This window comes from Myxocyprinus asiaticus, chromosome 4 (assembly GCF_019703515.2).
Source record: "Myxocyprinus asiaticus isolate MX2 ecotype Aquarium Trade chromosome 4, UBuf_Myxa_2, whole genome shotgun sequence".
Taxonomy (NCBI): Eukaryota; Metazoa; Chordata; class Actinopteri; order Cypriniformes; family Catostomidae; genus Myxocyprinus; species Myxocyprinus asiaticus.
This window is the reverse complement of record NC_059347.1, coordinates 48,779,606-48,807,557: the sequence shown is the minus strand read 5'-3', so window position 1 is coordinate 48,807,557 and position 27,952 is coordinate 48,779,606. Positions and strand designations below refer to the sequence as shown.

General features: G+C 37.1%; 2 protein-coding genes across 7 annotated transcripts in view; both read left to right on the top strand.

The window, feature by feature from the left end:
- The first annotated feature begins 23 nt into the window (after positions 1 to 23).
- LOC127439771 (HIV Tat-specific factor 1 homolog) lies at positions 24 to 4,458 on the top strand. The gene is made up of 3 exons (XM_051695994.1): positions 24 to 76; positions 3,653 to 4,406; positions 4,454 to 4,458. The coding sequence occupies exons 2-3, from the start codon at positions 3,659 to 3,661 to the stop codon at positions 4,456 to 4,458; spliced, it is 753 nt and encodes a 250-aa protein (XP_051551954.1). The 5' UTR covers positions 24 to 76; positions 3,653 to 3,658.
- Position 4,459: 1 nt separating this feature from the next.
- The window catches only part of LOC127439628 (coronin-1C-A), an 80,464-nt gene continuing 56,971 nt past the window's right edge, over positions 4,460 to 27,952 (top strand). For 3 of the 6 annotated variants that reach the window (XM_051695843.1, XM_051695842.1, XM_051695841.1), the window contains exon 1: positions 4,460 to 6,407. In XM_051695843.1, coding sequence (XP_051551803.1) covers positions 4,475 to 6,407 — 1,933 coding nt within the window. In that variant the 5' untranslated portion in view covers positions 4,460 to 4,474. Of the gene's footprint in view, positions 6,408 to 7,090; positions 7,239 to 11,070; positions 11,152 to 27,952 lie in introns of those variants that run through there. The other 3 variants (XM_051695846.1, XM_051695845.1, XM_051695844.1) reach the window with 3 other exon arrangements.

The window sequence follows — 27,952 nt, the reverse complement described above, 5'->3', positions numbered from 1 at the left end:
AAGTCGGCCAGAACATCCATCTAGCCAACAAAGAGTGGTCTTGTCCTGGAATTACAGTGCAGTCACAGGAGTATCGGTGAGTATCCACATCTTCACTTCACATGGATCGTTACTTTGAAGTTGTTTTTCTGGGGAACCGTTCATTAAGTTTGGCTTATAGATGTTCCAGTTTTGAGAAATGAATTGAAAACATATGCATTCAGAGACAGTTTGGAGTGAGTGATGTTTTACACAGTTCTTTCTTCATGCTTTCCGATTCTGCATGCAAGGGTGAGGCAGAGGGCCACAAGAAAATCAAGTGACTCGCCTTAAGTGTGCCTGGGTGACAGATGCAGCACAATAGGGCAGTTGTGGAGGGTTAGGATGGGATGGCCTTGCACAGGGAAGACTGCTGGTGTCCGCAAGAGCTGTATATGGAAGTGAATGAGAAACAGGAACTATTAAAAGTTTGATAAATGACTAATCCGATGATCACCACAGACAAAGAATCTCTGACATGCACATCAGGGATCTAACAAAGAGAAAACTAGAGGTAGTCATGGTTGAGTGGCAAGGTGACAATGAAATGTAGCCTCAACAAGTAAAGGGCAAATGAATGTCCTTAGTTTTGCTTTAGCTGAATTGCAAGCTTGTCTATTTTCAGCTGTCCCAGGACAGAATTGAAAAACATCACTGTGTATCCATGTAACTCTGCTGAACTCGGCCATATGACAAGGAAGCCACTGGTTCTGCATGCGTGTTCCTGTAAATGAGTTTTAGTGTGCTAGGGAACAGTGAAACAGGAAAAACATTGTCATTCATTGTGCATTTCAGCACTTACTTAAGGAAGAGACTACTGTATCATGATAAACTATACATTTCAAGATTAGAAATGTTATCAAAACATTTATGTAGGTTATTCTCAGGAAACAGTGCCATTTGTGTGCCATGTGTGGCCAGTGTCCCCACGACTTAAAATAAATGATGGAACTTAGCAACATTAAACAGTTATTTTATTTAAAATAACGAAGAAATCATTTATATTGTTTATTCAGTATCAGTACAATTTAATGAGTTAAATCTTTTTGACATATTCATGAAAAAGTGATACTCTGTCACCTTCCAAATACTGAATATCAACTTCAGACTTAATGTGATGGATTTGAATTGAAAAGGAATTAGGGTTAGTACATAAAAAAATTACTGAAAAGGCTGTAACCACCTATTTAGGATTGGGAGTAGTAGAATTACGCATAAAAAACTATTTTTATTGATAACAAATGTAAATATTGGGGGGGGGGGGGGGGGGTTGCTTCCTTGGTGGTCTTCAAATGTTTCTGGTTGTACAACCATGGTACTTAAGGCCTGAGGTGGGGTAAAATAATTTCTTAGTCGTATTCAAGTTCAGGAGTAACCTCTTCAAAATCAGTGCACATATTTTCATGCAAAAATGGCTGTAAAATCACTTCCACAATGTGTACAAATTCTGAGACAAAAATAGCACTTTTTTTTTATAACAAAATTTGCCCACAACAGAAGCAGTATTACTAGATAACCTATTTGGGACACAAGATAGTAATGAATAACCTATAATGCAGAAAGATTATAAAAATATTATTTTTATGTTCACGGTATTCTCTGGCAAGGGAGAGATAAGGGATTAAAGACAGATGAGGAGAAGAATCTGATTTTTTTGGAACTATGCAGAGAGAAAACATTGAGGAAGTGTGACCCAAAGCAAAGATTTCATCAGCAGCTTTCATGAGCCCATAAGCCTTTCAAATGATGTGTTACAGAGGGCAGGATTTTGAACCAATGTTTGTGTGTCTGGGGATTGAATCGCCTTATGCACTCGTTTGTATCCCATCTTTGTCATCACTGCTGTCAGCAGCAGGAAACCAAATGCAACTATTTTTTCTGAAAACTTTCAGATCCCTTTCAACTCTAAGATCTAGTGATTTAAGAGTCTAAATGTTTATACTGGACAAAGCCTCATATAGTCAAGAAGATGCATTGCAATATACAGTGAGGTCCAAACATCTGAGACCACTAGTATAATTATTTTTTTTTTTTTACCAATTATATTATCAGCATATTAATATGAGCGAAAAGTTGAATTGGTAAAATGTATATGAATTTCAGAATGTCTGTTTGGTATGGCATTTTTGGCTTTAACAATAGCATGCACTCAAGCTAGCATGGGCTCCACAAGTTGTGCAGAACCTGATAATCTATGTTCTCCCAGAATCATTTGAGAATGTTCTAAAGAGCATCTTGTGGGCTTTAATGAAAGCAAGGTAATCTCACCTTTTGTACAAATGAGTTAACATTTGATTAGTGACCAAATGTTTTTATTTTTTTTTACAGAATCTTAAATATGTTATCAAAACCTTTCTTTGTTTTCTTTTTTTCAAGATTATAAAACATTCTGTTTATTTCCCATTTTAAATTAGATTTTTTGAATACCATATTTTCAATGTATACTTAAAAGTGCTTTCAGCAACAACCAGCACTTCAAATGAAATCACATAAGTCTTTTTTTAATATATATTTTCTTTAACTGAGAATTGAATATACTGTATCAGTGGGTAGAATGACACCAACACTGTGTGTAAAAACAGTAAATTAATTAAATTAGGACAATTGGAGAATACAGAAATGTATCTCAAATTCTTATGTAATGTCTCATGTATTGATTATATAGTGTGAACCTATAGCTTCTGTATGAGATTCTGCTTTACTAGAGAGATCTCCTGCAAAATGGCTTGACTCTAATTCCTGGTTTTCTTGCTGATGGTACAGGTTATGAACAAGCATGAACAATCAATGGCTGCTCAGATATGTTGCGGTCACAAGACACAGGAAAGAAACACTGTTTCTAGCAAAGTCAAGGTTCAAGTAAAACACATTGCTGCTATTTCATTTGTTCTCAGATATTCATTTTGCACCAAAGGTGAAGTGTGTGATTTCTGCAGCACAAAACAGACCTGCAAAACAATTACTTTTTCAAACCAGTTTCCCAAATACCACCCCCGACCATTGGTCGGACAAATAGATAGCCCTGCGCCAAATTGACACCAATAGTTCAGCCAGTGTTGCTACTTCAGGCGGGGTGCTCAAACAAACAGAGAAATGTTTTGCAGAGATGTTTGGCAAAATGACCATTTACAGTCATTTTATGAAAAAAGGTGCAATGAAAGTGAATGGTGACTGAAGCTGTCCTTCAGCCAAACATGTCCTTTTGTGTTTCTTGTAAGAAAGAAAGTTATACAGGTTTGGAATAACATAAAGGTGAGTAAATGATGACAGAATTTTAATTTTTGGGTAAACTATTCCTTTAAGATGAGATAGGAGGAAGTATTTCAACATAGAAATTACACACATCACCCTTAACTTTTTAGCAAGTTATAACAGAGGGGAAAAAAGGCAACAAAAGAAAATAGAGAAATAAACAACGTCACAATTCATGTTTGACTACGATTACAGGAATGAACTCATCCCACATGACAAGTCAAGACAGAAAAGTTAAAAAGATGTCTGTGAAATCTAAACAGTAAAGGTCTGGGAGAATTTCAGATAAACACTGGCACAAACTGCATGCCAGAGCAATGGCATCATCACCATCTTGTGCTCTGCCACAATACACTGCCAATAACATCTCTTTTTTTCCCAGAATGTAATGGGACAAAACCAGGGCAAGGAGGGGGAGCCAGGGCAGGACAACAGTTCTGCAGGGCCAGAGGAAAAGGGACCAAGCCCAGACCCTGGGGGGGCAACAGAGGAAGGAAATCCAAGTACTGAGACTTGTGTTGTCAGGGCAGATGACGAGAAAGCAGCCGATGGAAGGTTGGATGAAGGCCCAGGCAGGGAGTCAACATCACCTACACCAGAGCAGGATTTGGATTCTCATGATAAGGTGTGCGCTCCCACAGATAGGGGGTTAGTGGAGGGAGGCGATGGAGAGAGAAAGGGAGGAAGACAGAGTAGTGAGGAAGGCAGGGCTGAACCACTGGCTCCACAACAGCTGAATGGAAACAGACGGTCTGAGAGCTGCACGCAAGGCACATGGGAGGCCAGAAACAGTGAACCTGCTCTTGAGAGAGAGGACATGGAAAAATCAGAAGCGGGTGAAACAACTGACTTGGAGAGTGAACTAGAAGACCATCTAGAACACAATCGAGTCAGAGAGGATCAGGAGAACTTTAGGTTTGACCTTCCTGGAACAGACAAGATTGAATGTGCACATGAAACAGAAATCAGAGGTAAGCAGGACACACAAACATCAGATGTAAAGGACAAAATGGAATTTGTCTATGAAGATGAAAACATGTTAAGAAGACAAGAAGAGGACAGAGGACTACCCGCAGATATTGCAGATGTTCCAAACATGAATACCAGCAGGAATGTAGAAGCTGCCTCTGAAAATGGTATAACAAAAACATGGCCTGCTGTGGTGACCTCTGAAATGCTGAAGAGTAAGAACTTTTCAACAACAATGGATCCTGAAGATTCCTCACCTGCTACAGACAGACAAGCCAACTCAAAGGTCCACTTACTGGCTAAAGACAAAGTATTAGTTTCCATAACAACTAGTGATAATGTTAAGTTGAAGACCAGCTCAATTAAATCACAAGATGAGAGGCTGATGATTGAACCCAGCTTGTCAAACCCTGCGATGAACTCACCAACGGACACATCGAGGGACATTACTAAAATAATTCACCAAGTTAAAGAGGTAACACAGGAGAACCTGCCAGAGAATCCAGATATGGATGTAACAGAAACCACAAACACTGAACATTCTTCCCCAAAGAACACTGAAACCCAGGGGCATACAATGATGAATGTCTGCAAAGTGAGAGAAAATGTGCTTCAGCCAACAGATGATGTCATAAAGACCAGACTTACTAGTTCATTACTGGCAGGCGCTGAATTACTAAACAAAGCCCTGAGTCTGGAACGAGTACACACCTCAGAGGACCTGAGCCACTTAGAAGTGGCATCCAAGTCACCTCAGGGTCACATTGAGAGCCATCAGCAAATATCTGCAGCCGAATTCACACAGGATGAGCATCAGAAAGAAATGCAATTTAATTTGTCAGACTTGGAGAGCATTTCGACAGAGGAACCTTCACTGGAGAGATCACCTGCTGGAGGTAAAAAAAATAAAGATGGCATAAGAGAGACTGAAGAACTAGAAAATATGGAGTCTGCTTCAAAGGGTCTGCATTGTTTCCAAGCAATGAAAACTGAGATTAAAGACCTTTCTCTGCATGGAACGGAAACAGAAGAGGGCTATTGTGTGACATCTAATATTGCTGGTGTAATTATACTGGGTAAAAACAAACCCCTGCAACAAAGCCATGAAGACATTATGGATTCTCACCCCCCTTCTAAATCTAATATTCAAGCTTCTCAAAAAAAAGAAATAGAGGATTCCCCTCTTTTAGTGAAAGCCAAAGTCCACACAGAGAAAAGTCTAGAATGTTTTCTGGCTGTAATAAATCCACAGCCAGAGACACAAACCTTTCCAGAGACAGTGAAGAATGCTATACAAAAGATGGATCCAGAATTGATCTCTTCTCTTAGTGCAGTGATTGATGTAGATGGTGCTGCTGATCAGCAGAGATTAGACACCAACAAGGTCTCGGTCAACATGATGTCATCAGACAGTCTCAATCCCAGCCAGTTTAATCAGAATATCATCAGCTCAAACACAGATATGCATAAGGAAACATCTGCAACCTGTTCCATCTCTGAACTCATGGCTGGTCCTGAGACAGCTTCAATTGTTAAAGAGGACAGGCCAAGTGTCACGCCACCTCTTTCAAGTGTGGACAAGATTGAAGTTGGTCTGTCTGGTTCCCCTCAACTTTTAACAAATGAGTCGACTGATTCCATAGTAAGCCTGACAGACATATCTGATCAAGTCCAGGATGGATGTGCTGCAGGAGTTGCAGTGCCACGCAATGAAACAAACACATCTGCTTCACAAGATGTGTATCATTCCGCCTCCATGTGCAACCTAATAAGTATGCAAGCTAACGAGAAACACGATAAAGAGCAGAACAAGCTGTCAACGCAAGCACATTTACATCTGGTCACCTCTAACACTGAGGAGAAACATTCAAACCAGCTTAACCAAAAACACACAACAGAGAGCGGGTCTAACATCTTGACCACAGATAGTGCTGAAACAAGCATGGATGCTCAACATGGTGCACAGAAACGACATGTTTCAGATATGATCAAGGAAACTATTGAGTTGCAGAAAAAGATGAAGGAGTGGACCAAGCCAACAGAGGCCCGAGGTGACCTGACCTTAGTTCCAACACAGTCTGTTAAAGTATCACAGATGAAAGCAGCGTTTGATCCACCAAAGAAATCACCTGACAAAGCACTAGAGAGAAAAACTTCAGTGAGAAAAGGTAAGAGCATTTCTGAGAAGAATGCTATTTCTGCCATACATTACTTATGAAATGGTAAAAAAATACATTAAAAAACAAAAAAAAAAAAAAAAAAAAAAAACAACTCACAAGGTATAAAAGGTAAAAGGTTTGTTTTACTGCATTAACAACCTTCTGAACTGACTGGGAGTGATTATGGAAGAATTATAGAGATCATCTGAAACAATTTGCATACATGTCATGAAATGGATTGTTTATTTCAGCCTAATGGTGCCATCTTGTGGCACCATCTTAAAAGCAATATCCTCAGCCTAATTATTTTTTTTTATATCCGAGTACAAATCCATCGAAAATTCATGATTGTTTTTTTTTTTTTTTATCACTTCATGTTTCTGAAAACATCTCACATAAATGTACGTATATTTCATTGTGTTTAATACTCACTTTTGAGTGATACTATCAATTTACTAATCAAACTAATCAGAATCATTTTTATTTTACTCACCCCACTATATTTATGACGTCCGTAAAACTGGTTCTACAGGTAAACACAGTCACGTCGTCCACATTGAACTTCATACCTGTTTACGCACCAAGTGGGCGGGGCTAAAGTTGTTCTGTGATTGGTAATCTTTGACGCCACTCACTCCTAATTCGTCCAATCGCGCTTTCCGTGAGGCGGAGAAAGCTAAAATAAGGCGTGGCTTCCGGCCTGTCTCAGACAAGTTGAGAGAGGCAGAGACAGAGGAAACATTCGCGCGATTCAGGGGATCCAGCTGGAAAATTAAAGCGGTCTATATCACAAAAATTACAGTCGTACTGGGATATATTTTTCCTTCGACAGCTGAGAAGGTAAGCATTGGATCAAACTCCATCTCTCACGTAATGTTTGTAACTGGAGGCTAGGATAGGATTTGCGAGCGTAAGTGCAACTTTGCTGGGTTTGAAAATCTTTCCATGCGAAGAGATATGGCAGCATGGATCAGGCCAGATGGGCTGATCTGCACTGCTCAAAATCCGGGATTGCTTTAACAAAATCAGCCTCTGGATCTTATATCTTACATGTCATGCTTTTTGGATGTGAAATATTATTTATTTATTTATTTATTTATTTATTTATTTATTTATTTATTTATTTATTTTTTAATGGATGAGATTCAATTCCCCTCAAAAGTTGCTGTGTCTGGTTGCGTTAGAATCTTTTAATTTTAAATTCTTCGCATAGAATGTTTGAATCTTTGAACTTGTACATTTAAATAGATAGTGTTAGAAAAACAAGTGTTTAGTCGAGAGTTTTAGAATCTTTTAAAACTTAAAATGCATATCGTGTTAGCGGGAGAAAGACTGGGTGAGCACTAAACAAATAAAGCTAAAGGTTAACCACTCTAATTTGCCACCCAAGCCATGGTGATCACCAGCCAAGCTTCCTCTCTGAGTTCATGGCAACTCGCTTGGTTGGCCTACGTGAGTTGCTTGAGCTGTCAGTTCAGAAACTGCTGGTCTGATTAGTCCTGCTGTGTTCACTGCTCAGAGCAAATATAAACGTTTATATCAGTATCTGATAAAGAAACGGGCCTTGGAACCAGTGATCTCATGTAGAAATGCAGAATTCTAACCAATCAATAAAAACGCAGCCATGTTTCAAAAACAGCGAGATACTTTCTATCAGTGCGTAACGCATGTTTTAGTTAAGCTGCACGAACTTCCTGTAGGTGTGGATTGGACTGCCATATCCGAGAGGGTGGATGCATTAAAAACTGTCTTTGAAAGTTAATACAATGTGGTTTCTGTTTAGAGGCTTTAAGGAATTTTGGAGCCTTCCCTTTTCCTAAAATGCACTTGGAATGTTATATATAACCCATTTTTATCATTAGATCATTGGGTCATGTCAGCTAGTAGATCAGGATGGCCTCACTCATCAGCTCTGTAGCCTATGGTGTAGCCTAGTGGTTGAAGGTCTGGCCTGGTAACTAATAGGTTGTAAGTTTAAATTTGTATTCTTTATTTATTCATTTATTTGTCACATACTCAGTTATATACAATGTATAACTTGCAGTGAAATGTAAACCTGGTCAGCTTCATAGATACCGAGACTCTTAGGGATTGTTCACCCCAAAATGACAATTTTGTCATCATTTTCTCACCCTTATGTTCTGAACCTGTTTTACTTTCTTCTGTGGAACACAAAGGGAGATGTTGGGCAGAATTATGGTCTCATTTGTTAGACAAACAGATAGCCCTTCACCATTTACTGTCATTGTATGAAAAAAAAAATGCAATGAAAGTAAATGGTGATTGAGACCAACATACTGCCTCTCATCTCCTTTAATATTCACAAAATAAAGTCATGTAAAACATGACATTATTAGTTTTGTGAACACTTTGTTTGAGTTCTTGCCTTGGACTCTTTCAGATCCACCCTGTGAGGGGTAGTGTACTCTCTTGAGGGTAGGTTTCTTACATTAGGCTAACCTTCAGTCATGTTGAAAAAGAGAACGTGTTTGCGATGCTGCTGTTAAACACCTGGTTAGTGTTTTAGTGAATGTTATTTATCGTGCAGGTTTTTTTTTTTTTTTTTTGTGGTTACCCACATGTTGACCACACTAATATTGTCTGGCTTGTGTTGGTTTGACTCATTTCCTTGCTAGGTGGCAGGAAATAATAAAAAATAATGAAACCTCAAAAGCTGTGACTTACTGAAGGTGTGAAAAATATGTTGTTTTTTTTTTTTTTTTTTTTTTTTAAATCTACAAAAAAAAAAAGTCTGATACATCACTTTGCAGTATTTATAGATTTAATTATCAGATTTGTTTAATTTTAAAGGTGCACTAAGTTTTTGCTTATTAAAATATTTACACAGACATGAATAGCTTATATATATATATATATTACACATACACACATACACTACCGGTCAAAAGTTTTGAAACACTTGACTGAAATGTTTCTCATGATCTTAAAAATCTTTTGATCTGAAGGCATATGCTTAAATGTTTGAAATTAGATTTGTAGACAAAAATATAATTGTGCCAACATATTAGTTTATTTCATTATAAATTTAAAATTTTATTTAAAAAAAAAAGTTTTTGAAATTGATGACTTGGACCAAATAATAAAGAAAAGCAGCCAATAAGTGCCCAACATATAGATGGGAACTCCTTCAATACTGTTTAAAAAGCATCCCAGGGTGATACCTCAAGAAGTTGGTTGAGAAAATGTCGAGAGTACATTTCTGCAAATTCTAGGCAAAGGGTGATTACGTTGAAGATGTTAAAATATAACACAGTTTTGATTTATTTTGGAATTTTTTTTTAGTCACAACATAATTCCCATAGTTCCATTTATGTTATTCCATAGTTTTAATGACTTTACTATTATTCTAAAATGTGAAAAAGTTTTATAATAAAGAATGTGTGTGTGTGTGTGTGTGTGTGTGTGTTGAAAATGATGTACACTCACATGAGATGAAGACTCCATTTATAACAGAAACCCAATAAAAGTGGTTTAATTTTAAATGGAGCGGGTCACCCCCTCATGGGCGCTACCATGTTGACAACACATGACACAGTGTCATGCAATTGACTGAGTTACTACCACTTATAATGACAATAATAATAACATTTTTAATTTACATAGTGCTTTCAGCCAAGGCTCAAACATAAAGGTACATGTAAACAAAGCAAGCAAGCCAAACAATATGACAACAAACACAATATACTTACTACAAACAACAACAGAGCCCAAGTCAACGGTATAGTCCAGAGTAATGGTATCAGCAAGAGTGTGATCCACCAGAATGGGTACAAGTGGAAAGACAAAATGTTCAAACAAGAGGGAGTCATGAAACAAACTGCTACGCCCTGCACCTCTGACCGCGCTGATCACGGATAAACAGCGCAACATCAAACGCTAAGTGCGAGTACACGGCACATGTGAGCCACGGCTGTACGGTCACAGTCTAGTGCACAACAATGTGTGAAAAATTTGTGTGGATTGAATCAAGAATACCCATCATAGTGATGTGTGTTATATGAAATGGAGAAAAACAGACTAAAAGTAACAAAACAGAAGATAAACAAACATATTTGGTGTAAAGCGGCAGCACTTAGTAAGCAAACTTCCAGTATCCAGTGTGATGGGTACCAGTGTAGTCCAAAACTACAAGTACTGCTGGGACCGAGGGGATGAGTAAGAACCAGATAAACTCTTACTTAGTGCACCTTTAAGGACAAGAAGGACAAAAGAACTCAAAGTCAGTACAGTAATCAAAGTCTATTATTGTTCAATTCTAGCCTATTTATTGTTTTGTTTCAAGAGACCAGTCTTTGTTCATGTTGTTTAGTTGTTACTGGTGCATGATATTGCTGGAGGCCACGCTGAAATCTCTAAATGGTAATGTTTGGGCTGGATGTCAAAAAGCATCAACCTGTGTCTGTATGTGCGTGTGGATGTCATTGTGTTGTCTCTTGTGTTGTCGTCTCTGAGCCTGTTTCCTTAGGCTCCTTGGGAAATAGGTCGGGATGCTGGGTAAAATTAGTCAGAAAGTGGCTGCAATGCTAGTGAGTGAATGAGTGAAACAGTGGACATATACTGTATAGGCAGGGAGACTGTTGAGAGTTTTTAAGGAAGTCTGATTTCCTCTAAACATCTGACAGTTTCAGTATGAATTTCTCAATGACCAGATAACATTTAGAGACAGCACACATCCTTTAGGCTGCATTCTTCAGAGTATTGAGCTTTGCGATGGATGTATCACCAAAAGCAGGTATGTTGTAGTAAATGCAGCCCTCTGTTAAGAACTGCATCCATTGTTATACATCATTTCCTCTACAAGCTTTGGTAAAACTATGTCTTGTTTGTTTTAAAACCAAGGTGTTAAGTGCTTGTTAAGACTTTTTGGCATTAATTTAACTTGCCTTGATAAAGATAAATAAGCCCTTTGTGACATAACAATTCCAATCTATCTTCTTCCATGAAAGTATTGAGCCTTAAGAGACCCATTTTACAGTAGCAGTTTAGAGGCATGATTGTTTGATGTGGTTCATTGTTTACCTGAATGGCATTTAGCTGTGCAGTCACATTTCCAAGCCGGGAAAGCACTTTCAAAGGTGATCATGTAGACAAAGGCTTTGTCTGTTGATTACAAGACTATGGATCACCTTCAATGTCTAAAACTCTCCAGCTTTTAAGCTCAGTTTGAGTGCTAAAGTTTCATGATGATTTATATTTTTAAATGTGAGTTGTTGATAATCAGAGTTGCATGTTTCTTGTCATGTAGGTTTAGATTACCACATAACCGACTCTTTATATAAATTTAAGCATATAGCGTATAGAATTATAGCATTCCATGTAGGTCTACTCATGTTGTGTCAAAATGGTCCATTGAATTTTTTATTTAAAATATTGTTTTGCAGCGGCTCATCATTTTAACCGAACAAAGACATGTCCATTGCTCGCTTATTTGTATAATTTATTCAAAATGTAAATAACAACTTTGTTTTTTATTCATTTAGGCAACTAGTCTTGATTTTCTGATGTAAAAAATTGGCAATAAAGTCGTCCAGAAATACAGTTCTCAGCTTGTTTTAGATGTGTATCTGACAAAAAAAAAATACGGCATGCAGTTTATCCACCCAAAATAAATATTTTATTGTATATTTTATTAGGCTAATCAAAATTAATCAGTTGCAATGTCAAGGGGAAATGATTGAAAATTATGATTTCTGTCATAATCCTGCAGCCCTAATGTGAAGTTTAACCTTCATGTGAATTAGATATATATTTGCTAAACCAAATGCTTTGATCTAGCAAATAATGATGTTGTAACCTGATTTAGTTATTAAGAACTCTATAATTTTATACTTTAACATTTTCAAAAAATCAGTTACCTTTCTAGGAATAGACCAAATTACTTATGCTATTTAGTTCAGACCTTTGTTTTTGAACAGTATGATAGCAGTGACAAAGGTTTGAGTGCACCCCACCACATCTTGCACCCTTATCTCATTGTTACGACAGGCAGCAGAATTTTTGCTGGAATTCCATCACAATGGCCCTCTTTGGCCCTGGAGCAGGCAGAGGATTAAGGTGCTATAATCCCCCTCCTGTTTTTCCAATGACAAAAGCAGAATCATCCAGAGTATGGCCTGTGATTGGAAGTCATACTCATTATGTGTGTGTGTGTGTGTTTGTTTTTTTGTTTTTTTAAATACATCATAAGGAATGTTTCTTATCAGTTAAGATAGTCACATTATGGTTTTTAGGCTTTGTAAAGACTTTTTTAAAAAAAAAAAAATTTACCTTTTGATAATGCTCCATACACATTTGCATGACTGATGCATTGGCTTATATTTGAATATCCAAACCACTGATTGACTAATACAATATGGAAAATCTACAATTGAAAATAAGAGTGGAAAAATGTGAGATTTATATTACACACATGGCCTTCCATTGCATGCCATGACTAAATGAAACCAATTAGAAAGCCTAAGGGAACAGAAACTTGCTGTCACTGGTTTACACAGTGGGATGGACCACACCCGTTCTGATGAGAAAGGAAGCAGTGTCTGTCAACAAAAGGTGGTTCGGCGCAAGTCAATATACCTCAAACTGCTTTGAACCCATGATGACCATATTTGATGGCGACGGTGTTTTGTGAAACGAACACATCAGACTCCAGCACTAAAGTGAGGAGTCTGATAAGATCATTACTTGCAGCATTTTACAAAGAGGAAATTAACTGATTTTTCTTGTGGCCTAGTGGTTGAGAATATACATTTCTTCAAAAGTCAGAGATTAAATGTGCCTGGGTTTTATAGCAATGAAGACACCTATACAGGATTCAGTTCTGGAGTCAAATGGGCCCACCTGTTTGGCAGGGTCCTGGCCACATCACACTTTTATACTCCCTTGTCACTCCAGACAGAAGTTACGCTTTCAAACCAATCAGTAACAAAGTCATACCACTTTGAAAGAGGAAGAACGTGTGTTCTCAGATAAGACCTACCAAGCCTTCACTCTCTGTTCCCCATGAATGATGTGCAGTAATGCCACAGTGCTTGGTTACAAGGATTCCTTTGTGCACTGCTGAATTCAGGAAGTGAAGGAATCGTCTTAGATGGTTGTGTAGGCAGTATTACTCTCTCTGATTTATTGCCCGGTAGGGCTGGGCGATATATTGAATATTAACAATATAATCGAGATAATTTTGCTGACGATGTAAAATTGACCATTATCGTCAATATTGCTATGGTTTTATTGTGCTTTCATTTGGACATTTAAGTTTCATAAAGAGCGCATCAGTAGACTAATTTCACGATCCTTTAGGGCTGCACAATTAAAATAACAACATCAAAATGGCAAGTTGGTCATATGTGATTAATCCACTTAAGAGTGTGATTTAAAGGCAGATAAACATGGTTTGTATGTGATTCAGAAAAAACCAGTGACGCACTGATCTGTGTGCACGTGCATGGCGGCGCTCTCAGGTCAGTTCACGTGTATTGTGAAATCAAAGATATGCAGGTTCAAGCATTCGTGCAATTCCAACATTAGCAACAGTTACAAGTTATTATACAAATCTACAAACGTGGCACAAAATAACAGAAAAGGAGATCACAGCATTTCATGAAATGCAGAACATTGTAAACTGTCAAATACACACAGACCTTTTTCACAGACTGTGACTCATTTCCACCTTATTTAGCAGTGTAAATCTAGCAAACTTTTTTTTTTTTTATATATATACGATAATTTCTTTTAAGTATTGAGCATATGTTTATAACATTATTCTTTGTTTTATATTACCCTGGAATCAGTTTTAAAAAAATGAATTACCACAGCTGCGAGGGGGTTTTGATTACATCTGCTGAGACATTAAATTTAGCATCTTCTCCCATCTGACTGTCTTAATCCACCACTCTCTATTTTTTCTTCTTGGAATATCAAAATCACTATTAGGTTATTCTATACATGCAATACAGGTCTGCAACCTGACGAGCTCGACGAGTTCTGACAAACCGTCAGGTTTTCCAGCCGGGTTTAGGTCATTGTTTCAAGTACAAGGCGAGTTAGGGGCTGTTCAAACATGCTTTTGTGTGCATCTGCGCTGTTTTTCTGTTAAAGATCAGTGAAACTGACACATGCTGGATGGGCGTCTTTGACTGTTGCACTGGCTGAATCTCACTTTTTCAGTGCCTCTCGCAGGATCGCCACATTTTTTTAGACACCAAGTTAAAAAGACTTTAATTTTTATAAACGTATTTCGAAACACTTGCATTGTTTCATTCGTTGTGCTGTGTTCTGAAGAAAAGTAGCCTACTTTAAGTGACTGTTACGCCATTAAACATGATTCCAGTTTGATTTTCACCGAGCAACGTTTAAGCGCTTGATAAATGGTAAGAGTGTTTTTCCCCATTTGCTCTGGTGTGCATATTTAGAACAATAATTAGACAAGTTCAATATAATTTGATTTTAAACCATTTAAAAATCAAAGCACCCCGAAGAGGTTACTTAACCACAGCAGTGTGACTCCACGCATGTGTGAACCTGCTCGGGCAGAGCACATACTATACTGTACAGGTAGTTACGGTTTGATTATTTTTGTTTGACTTTAATGTGAGATTTTATCATTTGAAGATGTAAGTATTGTATTTAGACTCATAGCTCACTGTGCACTTTATTTGCTGCTGTTTGAGTATTGTTTGAGGAAATTCCACTACAATAAACTTTCTTTATTCCTGACTCCAGACAAAAAAAAAAACGATTAACCGTTCATGAAACCTTGCAGTAAACCGAATGATAAAAATGGTAACCGTGCACATCCCTAGTCTTGAAATAATATTTGCTGTGATCTCCCATTCAATCCCGTTTACCGCTGTCTAAGTTTACCCTGTAATTGTTTACTTCCGTGTTCCAAAACCCAGAGTGAGAAGAAGGTCTGTTGCCTTTCTGTGTCTAAATAAAAGCTTGTGAAGTTGAAGTAAATAATGCAGCACTTTCGGTGTCAAAATAAAAGTCCCCAGGTGAAGATGACGTAAACAGGACAGAAATGTATTACTTTTGTGTAACACAAATCTAATAATCAGAATAATAATGATAATTCAGCATTATATTATAATAATCAACCTGATGTGTCCCACAGTAATAATTTAGTATTATGCAATGTTCAACTGGGGTTTCAAAAATAAGTCAGTGAAGTAGCTTTGCACAGTAAAAACATTTGAAGGTAAATAATGCTTTTTATAAAGCTACTATGTATCATTGTGTATGAAATATAATTATAAAGTGCATATCAATGAAAATGATTTAATTTAATTCTCCCTTGTGATTAATGAAAAATGAATTATTCGATTTTTATTTAATGTCTTTAAAATATTTAATCGGCTACAATGGCTGTTTGGATGAAATGATGGTTCCTCTGATTAAAAAAAAAAACAAAACACACGAGCCATTTTAGAACACATACATAATTATCGAGATATATATTGAATATCGTCAATTGGCTGAAAAATATAGAGATCACTTTTTAAGACATTTCGCCCAGCCCTATTGCCCAGAACTCGATGTGAAGTGAGACTTGACTGCAATAAAAAAAAAAGTTAAAAAGAAACCCAAAGATCTTGGTCGTCTTGATGGTTTGATCATGTCCTTTTTCATCTCTCTCAAATATTTGTTTCTTTTTTATTTAGGGAAACTCCTCCACCCTTCAGTTGTGCAAGCATAACGCTGATTTGTTTAAGCATCTCAGCCTTTTTGGGCTATTGTAATATCCATTCACAAGGAGACAGTGGCTGGATTCAGAGCTTGTGTTCAGGGTTCTATGCATCATTCAGTGTCTTGTTTGTGGCACTTATTAGTTGGTCACCAGTTAGAGCTGTCATGATTATGAAATTTGGCAGACGATTAATTGTAAAAAAAAAAAAAATAATTGTGATTATGACGATTAATTGTCTGTTTTAGTGCTTTGATGATTAATTGTCTCTAAGGGCTTTCATGATTGTCATATAAATTGTCATATTTCTTAATGTGTGGGTTTTTTCCCTGCATGTATGCTTCATACATGTTAAGAAGTAATTTTTACACATTTAACTTGAAATATATAAATAAAATAGGAATAAACTATGATTTCCTTAAGACTTTAAAAACGTATGAATGACATGAAAATTTTTATATATCAAAATATTTCTAAATACTTGAAATATGTCTCTTTTTGGTCAACATTAGTTTTGGTAAATCTTACATTTACACTTGTTTTTTTTTAAATTCATATATTTTACATAAAATGGTTGACGTCCGCAGTTCGGCTCAGTGACGCTTAGACTCGAAGTTCAACTAAATGACACACAAACGCGTCGTTCATGGCATTTATTCAGTATATTCGCTTATTTGGGCATTAAAATGTGATTGGAATTAGAATGTCTCAATCGCGTTTGTCTCATATCCGCAGTTAGATCAAATAACTGCGATCAGGCAGTTATTTAAAAACTGCAACAGGCCTATCACTAGTGCATGATTTTGATTAAGTAACTCTTTTGTCTCAGCCCTGATAAGCAAGGAGTCAGGCCACCAATGTTTTGATTATTGGGTTGTTTCTTAATCCTTGGGCTATTAATTCAGCTCTTGATATTTCTTAACTTATACCATGAAGATCGTGGTCTCTTGGAGCCTGCCTATTGACTATCAGGGCCTCTTTGTAGTTTATTTTGCCCAAGAATCAATAATAATTGACTTGCCACTCCGTGTCTAAATCAAAACTCCTGAATATCTTTGATACACAATAGCCTATGCCACAAACCTTGTAACTTCGGCAAATTCAAAGACGTGATCTTCCTCTGAAGTGCTCATTTTAACAGTCTGGTACCTAAAAAACATGACTCTTTGCTTGTGGACTAGCGAAAACAGCACACCCAGACTCCTGGAAACGGCTTGATGACAGGCTAGTGCACACATTGAAAACATGACATGCCTAGAAGACCATGTGATTTTTCTGGGTCAGGCATGCTTGCTTGGCTGCCGGCATGTCTGCATGGCAGACTCGACATTCTGACTGGCAGCTTTCCCCTCTTACTCACTTAACGACCTTGTGCGTCGATGTAGGCCAGTAGCCAAACACTCTCTTGAATATATGGAGAGTAGTGTTGTCAAAAGTACCGGTACTTCGGTACCAAGTCGATACTAAAATAAAAAAGATGTAACGATACCAGTGTTTCGGCAGTACTGAGCACCAACTCAATCTGTTACTTGCGCACACTACGACTGACACATGATTGCTTTAAAATGCTTACAGGCTTATTTTGAATGCATGCTCTGTTACTCCTTTTACACTGAAATGCACAATTAATCAAATTAAAATCCTGGCATGTCCTAGTGTGATTTATTAAACTGCTAAAGGCTGCAATCTTAGTGTAGATGAGCTGCATACTTTAAATGAATATTAAAATCCAACCGCTCAAACACTGGAAACTCCACAGACATTAACTATGTTTCCATTCAAGGTTTTTTTTTTTGTTTTGTTTTTTTTTTTTTGCAACAAAGGTGTAGTGTATCAAAAAGTTTACCAATATAGCTGATGGAAATGCAAATTATCGCTAAAATTTAACAAGTGTCGACATAATATTTTTCTGTTTAACTCTAGCGCATAAACTCAATGTCGATTCTTGAGATGTCGTGAAAAACTGGTTTGGAAACGCTTTTTGTTGAGAAAATTGGCATTAACGCAAAACTATAGTGTCACAAGACAGAATTTACCCCAATTGTTAGCCTGTGTTAATCATGACTACAAGGTATACATCCTTAAAAGCCAATTTATTGTACGTGAAGCTTTACTCGCACTGTTATGGATTGATATTAACGGCATACATGCATAGATCCGATGCTGCAAAGACATCTGATTCATGACACTTCCAGGAGTGCCAACACAAATATCTCGTATCATGCACCGTGCACGGAGAACAAATGAATGGCCACTCTTTGCAATTAATCGCAGTAGCCATGTGCTTATTTATTAAAGTTGCTTTCAAAATAATATACTGCAGTCATGGAATTAGCCCACAATACAAAAAAACATATCATTTCTATGCACAAAGATGTTTTAAATTAAAAATAAATACACAATACTAGGAGAAAAACTTCAGTGCTTTTCTGGAACACTAACATAGCCCAATTCTATAAAAGTTTAGCTTACTTATGAAAAAATGCTGGCAAAATTCCCTATTATAAATTACCAAACGAAAAAACATTTAAATAAAAAAAAATGACCAAATGAAAAAATAATATTGTTAGGCCTATATAATTGCCTTTTATTTACACAAACTTAAATGAGCCTTACCCTGTTTTGTAGTAGAGGTGTGAATCTTCACTGGCCTCACGATTTGATTCGATTACGATACAAACTGAGTCCTACATTTCATTTGTCAGACTCAAAGGCCATTGTAAAGAGATGAGATTTCAGACGTGACTTAAGTCTTCAGTGTTTACACGGGGCCCTGTTGCAAATTGTTTATATGAAAAAGTGAAGCTTCTGGCAAAAAACACACAACATAATAAAAGCACGATTCGGAATAAAACTAGATGCCTGAAATGGAAGAAATTGTGACAAATATTACAACGGTATAGTAAAATGTAATATTCACTGTAATAATAATAATAATAATTAAGAAATATACCACAAGACTGCTGTTGAACAAAAGTTTGGAAAAAAAAAATGCAATCACATGTTGAAAAGTTCTATATTACTTGTTAGAAGTTAAGAATGAATTAGACATCATTTTGATGATGAAATTAAATTAGACTTTAAAACATGGAGTTCTGGAAAATAATAATAATAATGATTAAACTCTAATTCTAAAAATAATTATTAAAAATAACTAAACTGGTGTGTTCAATAGCACATTATCATATTATCACATTTTTGCTGTGGTATTGAAATTGGTACTGAGAACCGTGAAATTTCACTGGTATCGGTACCGACCACCAAAAGTTTGATACCGTGACAACACTAGTGGAGAGGAACAGGGTATCCGCGGGTGCTTAAAGTCTTAAATACTTTTACTTTTTAAAATTTAAGGCCATAAAAAGTCTTAAATATCTTAAATAAATTACAAGAAGTCTTAAATTTAGTTTGCTGAGGTCTTAAATTTTGGGGCGTGAATAGAGGAGACGCTTAAAACAGCAGAATCTGCGCGAGTCAAAATCATCTCTCTCTCTCTCGTGGATCCGTCAGTTAGCAGCTGACGCTTGATTTTAGTGTGACCGTGTGCAGGGAAGTGCATTTTTACTGAACTTAAGATGTTACACATGTATAAACCTTAATAAACCCGTTAATCCGAAATGCAAATGCCATTATTTTGCATCTCTAACACGTCGCTCCTGCTTATAATCGACAAAGCGGTCAACGTTACAGTTTGCAAGCACGCAAGATTGGAGCGGTCTTTTGACGCCTTTCAAATCGTTGCACTTCCTTATTTCACATTACCTTTGACCATAATTGTAAAGCTAACAGAACTACTCGGCTGCAGAGTTACACCTGTTATATCTCTCATCTCCATCTCTCTAGATCTAGGGCTGCCAACGCAATTGACACTGTTCTCATGCTCTCACGCCACACATCCCTTTTCTCACGAAGTGATAACGTCACGGAGCAAAGAGGACACTGACAGCGCACGGACAGACAAGACAGAGCAGCCTGCATGATGCTGCGAGTTATTCAGACCAATCAGGGGGAAAGCAGCAGCATAATTTAATCTGTTAATTTATAATTTAATCTGTTAACATTTTCAATACATCTTGTCAACTTTAAACGGCCATTTTTAAGGTAACTGAGTTTTTATTTTAGATATTTCACTCAAAAATTTAAATTGTCATCACTTACCTTCATGCTGTTGCAAACCTGTATGACTTTATTATTTCAGTGGATATCAAAAGGAGATTTTAGGGAGTCACCATTCACTTTCATTGAATGAAAAAAGATGCAGTGACAGTGAATTGAGACTGAGACTAAACGTTCTGCTTAACATCTCCTTTTTTGTTCCATGGCAGAGAAAAAGTTATTCAGATTTAAGGGTGAGCAGTGATGACAGAAATTTCATTTTTAAATGAACTGCCCTTTTAGCTACCTGTTAAAGTATTTGGTAAAGGTATCTGCCAAGAAAAAAAATATAAATGTTATTCAGCACATGCTAGACCTTATTCACAGCAGCACCGTATTTAATTTATGACGAGAATGACAACGAGGCTGTGCAGGATAGATGTACAGTCTCTTCAATGGGCTGTACTGCAGTTTAAAGTGTTTTTGGATCGTTCCACAGACAAAACATTGGAAAAGTATCTTTTCAAGGATACTCAGTAGACAAAAAAAAAACTCCAGACAACATGAGTTGTGGAAAATCAGATGGGATATTGGAGCTTTTTACAGATTTACACCGTGCATGCCATTGAAGAAATGGTAAATCTATCCCTCACAGCCTCGTTTCCATTCCCACTAAAAATCAAACATGGCGCTACTGTGAATAAGGTCTATAGACCAGTCCTCTTATTTACAAAAATGTCAGTGCATGTGCAGTGTGGTGGCAGAAAGCCATCTGACTGTTGCGTTAGATTTGACAGATTAGAGGATTAAAAAAAAAGTATGACACAAAACCATCATAAAAACAAACATATTCTTAGCGATACAATTACTATAATGATGAGTTAATAAACATTTAAACATGTTCGCTATAAATTTATGCTACTGAGTTGTGAGCTGAGCTGACAGGACATCATTTCTGTTGTTGATCTTGAAGCCACAGTAGTCAACGAGAGCCCTCAGAATAATTTTTCAACAACGTAATCCAATAAAAGTTTATTTTTTGTGCGTGGTTTTTGCCACTACTTCCGTGTTTAACATAAGTGGTGATGTTGCCAAAGCATTGGTCTAATGTGTTATGTCTTGCTAGAAAGCAAGTGACTAAAGAGAAGGGTCACAATATAGGCTACATACTTTAGGCTACATGCGTTCTTAATGATTTCATTTTGAGTTTTAATGTTGTATTAACTTAACACATAAATGCACAATAAAATATAAAGAAAAACATGTCCAGAGGCATTCAAGTAGCCTCAGTGGTTTTGCATTTACCAGCTAATGAATTCATGTGTTTTTTGTTTTTTTTTAATTGCGAAAGTGGTCTTAAATTTTACTTTTATTTGGCCTTAAAAAGTCTTAAAGTCTTAAATTTCATTCCTTCGAACCTGCAGATACCCTGGAGGAAATACTGATAACCCACCTTGCAAACATGTATCCAGCTTAAAGCAGGTTAAGAACAAAAATTTTGTTGTCCCCTTTTTTTTTTCACCCCAATTTGGAATGCCCAATTCCACCGAGAGCGAGAACCACACGTTATAGCAACCACGAGGAGGTTAACCCATGTGACTCTACCCTCCCTACCAACCGGGCCAATTTGGTTGCTTAGGAGACCTGGCTGGAGTCACTCAGCATGCCCTGGATTCGAACTCACGACTCCAGGGGTGGTAGTCAGCGTCTTTACTCGCTGAGCTACCCAAGCCCCCGTCCCTTGTTTTCTTGACACTGTGTGACTGGTAATCCAAGACCAACAAACGTTTTTATTTTTTTTATTTATTTTTTTTTTTACCTCAGCTTGTTTTAGAGGACAATATATTTTGCCATCTGTAACCACTTTTGTTCATGTAGGCAGTCTACTAACTTGGCTGGTGCGACTAAATTCCATGCTCTGTTTTTTTGTGTGGTATTATTTGTGCAGTTTTATTGGGTGAAAAATGTAAAACCAGCCTCCCTGTCTCATTGTTCTCATTGCAACATTCCTTGGGAAAACTGTCCAGCTGCTTTCTGGACATTGTCTGGAATGTCAGTCATTGGTGCCTAGGGTAGCATTCCCAACCCAAATCTATCTAACCCAGAGCACAAGCCTGGCTCATCTTTGGAAAATGGCCACATTATTTTTGGGCAAAGTAGATGCGCTCAGGAACATTTACTCTTCACTAGTACATTTATTACCCATCATTTGTGTTTTGTTTTCATGCATCAATAAATGCTTAAAGATTTCTCTTAAAGAATGCTAAAAGACAAAAGATTTAGTTATAAGACTTTTTGCATTCCCATTATGTACAAGGATACAGTTACAAACCAAGGATGCTAGAAACATTACTGGTTGCATGGCATTACAGTACAGTTGCTTGGAATGTAAGTGGGGACACAATGGTCAGTGTATGGTCCAGATTTTCTTGGTAGTAAGTTGGCTTGTAATGCTTATTAACCTGATTAAGGCTAGGCAAGAATGGTTGACTTGGCACAAATGTATTTTCTTTTTCTGGAACTTCATTGTATTAGCACTGAAACCATGAATCTATCTGTGTCTTCCTTCCCATCAGAGTGCCATCATAATTTCCATTAAATGGCCAGTCTCTTTCACTTTAAACAGCACTTACAAACTAGATTGGTTAGTGATGTCAAAAGTACCAGTACTCCGGTACCAAGTCGATACTAAAATAAAAAAGATGTCACTACCAGTGTTCCTGCAGTACCGGTAGTACAGAGGTCCGACTCAATTCGGTACCGGCACGCTGTCTGACACATGACTGCTTTCAAATGCTCACATGCTTATTTGAGCATGTGCTCTGTTACTCCTCTTACACTGAAATGCACAATCAAAAAAAAAAAAAAAAATCATAATATGTCCTAGCGTGATTCCACAAAAAGCTGCAGTCTTAGCCTGTATGAGCAGTGTCCTTTAAATGAATTAGTGGAGCTGACCACTCATACACTGAAAACTCCAAAGACATTGAGAGTCATTTGCGTCATATGAGAGATGGCAGAGCAGAGCACTAATCCACTGTGAAGCGCACAGAACATGTAGACTGTATATTTATATAATTAAATCACAGCATTTGTGCTTTAATAATCACACTGGACCACGTAGCGAACTGATTATCCAGAGAAGTAAAATGTCTTTCAAAAACACGTCAAAATAAAAGCTTGCGTCAAAATAAAAGCACATAGTAAAATATAATATTCACTGTAATAATAATACATTATTATTAATAAATAAGAAAACTAACAATAATTAATAATAGTAATTAGTGCTTTCAGTCGATTCAAACTTTTAATTGAATCGCGAAAATTCGCAGATTTTGAAAGTGCTGAAATTTGACTATATATTCTTGTCAAAATGCATTTGTTTACAATATAATGCTTTATTAACATTTTCAAAACAAAGCCTTCCATAGTATAAAGATAGAAATGCACTACAAAAGCACCAATTCAAGTAACATTAAATGTTTCCCAAGTCTAAGTGAGAGGTTGACTAATTGAAAGAACTAGTGCCCACATAGGTTGCAGATTCATTGCAATGGGCATTCAATCTCTTAAAACCTAAGTAAATGTTTGTTACTGACTGTAAACCTCCCTGCCCTAAGTGACGTAACACACACCTGCATCTCGACGAAATAGGAGTTGAAGATTTCTGCACCAGTTTCCAAGTTAGAAGTCCAACATAAAGTGTGGTTCCATTGCACTTTACCCAGTTGAAAGGTGGGAATTCAGACTCTCCGAGTTGAATGGAATGCTTCATGAATTATAACAGCAACAATACGGAGCATCGCGGCTTTCCCACAGGAGTGAACACTTGGACACACACACACACACACACCAGGCGCGTGTGGCAGTGGACTCAACGCATATACAGCAGGCGAGTGTTTCAAACAGCTAGACAGAGTGCAGCTAAATGGAACAGAATGCACCGTCTTCAAAACTGAAAATTTGAAAATAGACCATTCAGACAGTCAAGAAAAACTGGTGCGCACTTATTAAGATTACTATGGTAACCTGAAGGAAGAACAGACAGACGCACATTGTACCCATTCTTTCATTTGGGCTGCGAATCTTCGCATAATGACAAAATATGATGCATTTTATTTTGATTATGCAATCGTTTGTACATTTTGTAACAGATTATTTTATAACATCCTATAAAAATGAATAGACGATACACTGGAACAACAAGACGCAATTCAGCAGCCAAAGACGTTTGTCAGTCATGTTATATATACAGTTTTGTACATGTCATTGCCCCTCAAGTACTCGACGAGTACTCGAGTAATTAGTCCGAGTACTCGAGTAGACAAAATTACCAAAATGCCCATCCCTAGTGGAAACGGGGCCTAACTGGCACAAGAAATGATAGTTTGACTAGAGCTGTTCTATCAGGTCAGAGCAAGACTGTGAAAAGTAATTGCTAAACAAAAAGGAAGCTGGGGAGAAATCGGGAAGCTGCAGAGTTTAACAAGGCTGATTGATGGAGGTCAAACAATCAGATTTATAAATTCCACTCATATTTGCAGATTAGTGACAGTTTTGACACTTTGCTGAACTCTACTTGACCTGCAGTTTTCGGAGTTTGTTGTCAGCTATAATAAATTTAGAATATACAGTATGTGGTTGAAAATGTGGAGAAGCTTTCCAGAAAGACACTTTTCACTCCAACTGTATGTTTGAAAGTTTGCGGGCTAAAGGTCAGATAATCGTGGATCTGTTTTTGTACTAATTCTTTTATCCCTGTCTTTATACTGTGGGACGTTTCTCACACATATCTTTTTTTTTTTTTTTTTTTTTTTTTTCATGACTCAATTCAGAATGCTGTTCTGTCATGATCCTGCTGTGAATTGATGTTGTGTTGCTTGGCACTAAATTTGCACAGTTATGCTTTCTCATTCTCTAGCACTGTCTCTTCCATTGTTGTAATTTTATGGGGCATTTTCATTCCAGTCAGGGTCTTGCTAAATATGATTCCTCAACATATGCACTGGCAACAATGTTGAGCCTTTCAGCCAGTAATTATGGTGAGATTATGTGGTGAATTACAACATGAACATGATTTGTGTAAATGGCTGCTTTTATGGAGTTATGTAACTGTCTTAATGGCTGTTGGGTGGTCTAGGCTGCGTTCTTATGACTCATGAAAGTGTCAAGACAGCTGTTGTCTTCTCGGATGATGCAGCTTGTCGTGATTTGTGCTAGTCAGAACGTGGATCTTTGAGCGATGAGGTCAGCTGTCCTTCGACTGTATGCAGACTATGCTTTTGCATAATCTTTGCACTAATCTTTGAGCTTTAAGGTTTTGGTTACAGTATAAGCAAACCGAAACACTCACAAATGATTCACTGGAAGGTTGTTTTTGCACACACCTACAGCAGTGACATTTAAGTTGTTTTAGATGGGCTTTTCTACCAGGGGTCCAAATAGAATATAAAACACATTTTTTTCAAGAAAATTCTTTGACGTCTCCATATATTTGAATGAAAATTAACTGTTTATGCCCTGTACAATGTGATAATGTATGTTAGTTACAGCAATGTTCTTAATGAATTTTGTTATAAAGGTTGGTGAAGAAGATCTAGCTTTTCGTAATAGGGGTCCCTGGGTCCGTAAAGGGAGAAACCCCCTGATTTAGAGATTTGTAATAGCCCTGTCCATTTAAAATAGAACTAGTGTCTACATTTTCTCTTAACTCCTTTTTTTTGGCTGCAATTAAGCTTTTGGTGATTCAGTAACAGACATCAGAGAGCTATACTTTGCCTCAGCGTCGACCCGGTATGTTTTGTACTTAAAAGGCCAAATTTACTTCTTCTCAGTTCTACCTTTTTTTTTTCCATTCTTTCCTACTGTGGTATTTTTGCTGGTGTTGCTAGGCAATTCATGAGTGTTGGTAAATACAGGCTGGATTTCACCATGTGTTACTTGGCAGTAAATCTCTGCTCTCCATCTCAAAATCAGACTAGAGCGAGGCTCCACCTTCAGACAGAAAACACAGCTGAATGATTTGATTATGTTAAGCTGCTGATTCAAATCTGTGCAAGTCTAATGAGCCACGCCTCTCTCTCTCTCTACGTCTCGCATTCTCTCATGCACCAACTGGCCTGCAGCAGGACTGCCAAACTTGCTGCAGTTGTGACCCCATGCTAACCTCTTTTACAGCAAATGCAGAAGTGAAACGGTGTATCCCTCTATGCCTACCTTGAAGAGTTGTCTTGTGACATTCTGGTGTGCCAGTGTGGCATATAGACTAAATACCAACAGCAGGATATTTGTGAGTAGAGTGAGAACAAGGTCAACACGTTGTGTCCGGATTCACAGCAACACGCCACAACAGGTTAAGTAGAGCTCTGTTCATTTATTAAACTAATCCAATCTCCACATGATTATATGACAAAAATGGACGTACTGAAGTGCAAGACAGACGAGATCATCATTCAAGAAAATAAATCATAGTAACAATCATCATTCCACTTGATATTTACAAATATTTCAACTCATGTGCTTAAGCCATTGAGTGCTTATGCACAATCTTATACCAATTATGCCTAATAAACTGATCAGTTAAACTGATCAGTTAAAAGAGTTCTTAAATGAGGTAAAGGTCTTAATCAAAAAAAAGCATCAGCACATGTTGATTTTTGCACATAACCCCGAGCTTCGCTGGCATTCTGGTGGCTTATTTAATGTACACCTCTGCTTATGCTTCGGCTTCAAAATTGGTGAAAAACATAATTATTTCAAATCTCACATAAATGAGGTTTTCTTGCTTTGTGTGGTTTTTAGAGTGAGCTGATTCTTAATATCACCATATTGTTGTGCATGTAAGCACATTCATTGAAACTAATCCTATGGCCCTATGATTTCCATGATGCGGAGAACATGGCCGGAATATTAAGTGAATAAGTGAATATTTAAATGTACAGTTAATCAAATTAAAATTGTTGAAATGTCTTAGTTGTGATGCTTAAACCACATGAGACTTAAAAGACAAAAGATTTAGTTATATGGTTTGGATGAGCTGCGTGCTTCAACAGTAAGTGAATGTGTGTAACAGCTGCTAACGTGTGTGTGTGTGTGTGTGTGTGTGTGTGTGTGTGTGTGTGTGTGTGTGAGAGAGAATAATAAAGAGCAGATCACTATATACATTTTGAAGCACAGCACATGCAGACTATATATTTATATAATTAAATCTAGAGCCCGACCAATATCGGATTTTTGAGAAATTTAATAAGCCCTTTTTTTTTAATGAAAAAAGGAAAAGCACCAGGTATAGACAGGTTGACCATAGAATTGTATTTATATTTTAAGGAAGAGATTGAAAAGCCCCTGTATCACATGTATAATGAATGTATTAATTGTGGGGAAATGACAGTTACTATGAAAAAAGGTGTTATTTCATTAATTGCCAAACCAGATAAAGACCCGCTTTTGATAAAAAATAAAAAAAAATATTGGAGGCCGATCTCTCTTCTAACTATTGACTATAAACTAATTGCGTCAGTATCAGATTAAGGAAAGGTTTAAATAATGCGATTTAATGAATATCAATCAGGGGTTTTTTTTAGAAGGTTGTTATATAACTAACAATATTAGGCTGGTGCTTGACCTTTTGGACTACGCTGAGAAGGTAGAACTTGTGTCCTTTTATCAAAAGTGGAGGGCTTATCCTGATTTGTTTATCCTTCTTTATCTTAATACGTTAAAGACTCTGTTTGTAAATATATTATAATATTTATTC

Coding starts and splice junctions, on each gene's coding strand:
- LOC127439771 (XM_051695994.1), top strand. CDS start 3,659: ATGGGACAAAACCAGGGCAAGGAGGGGGAGCCAGGGCAGGACAACAGT.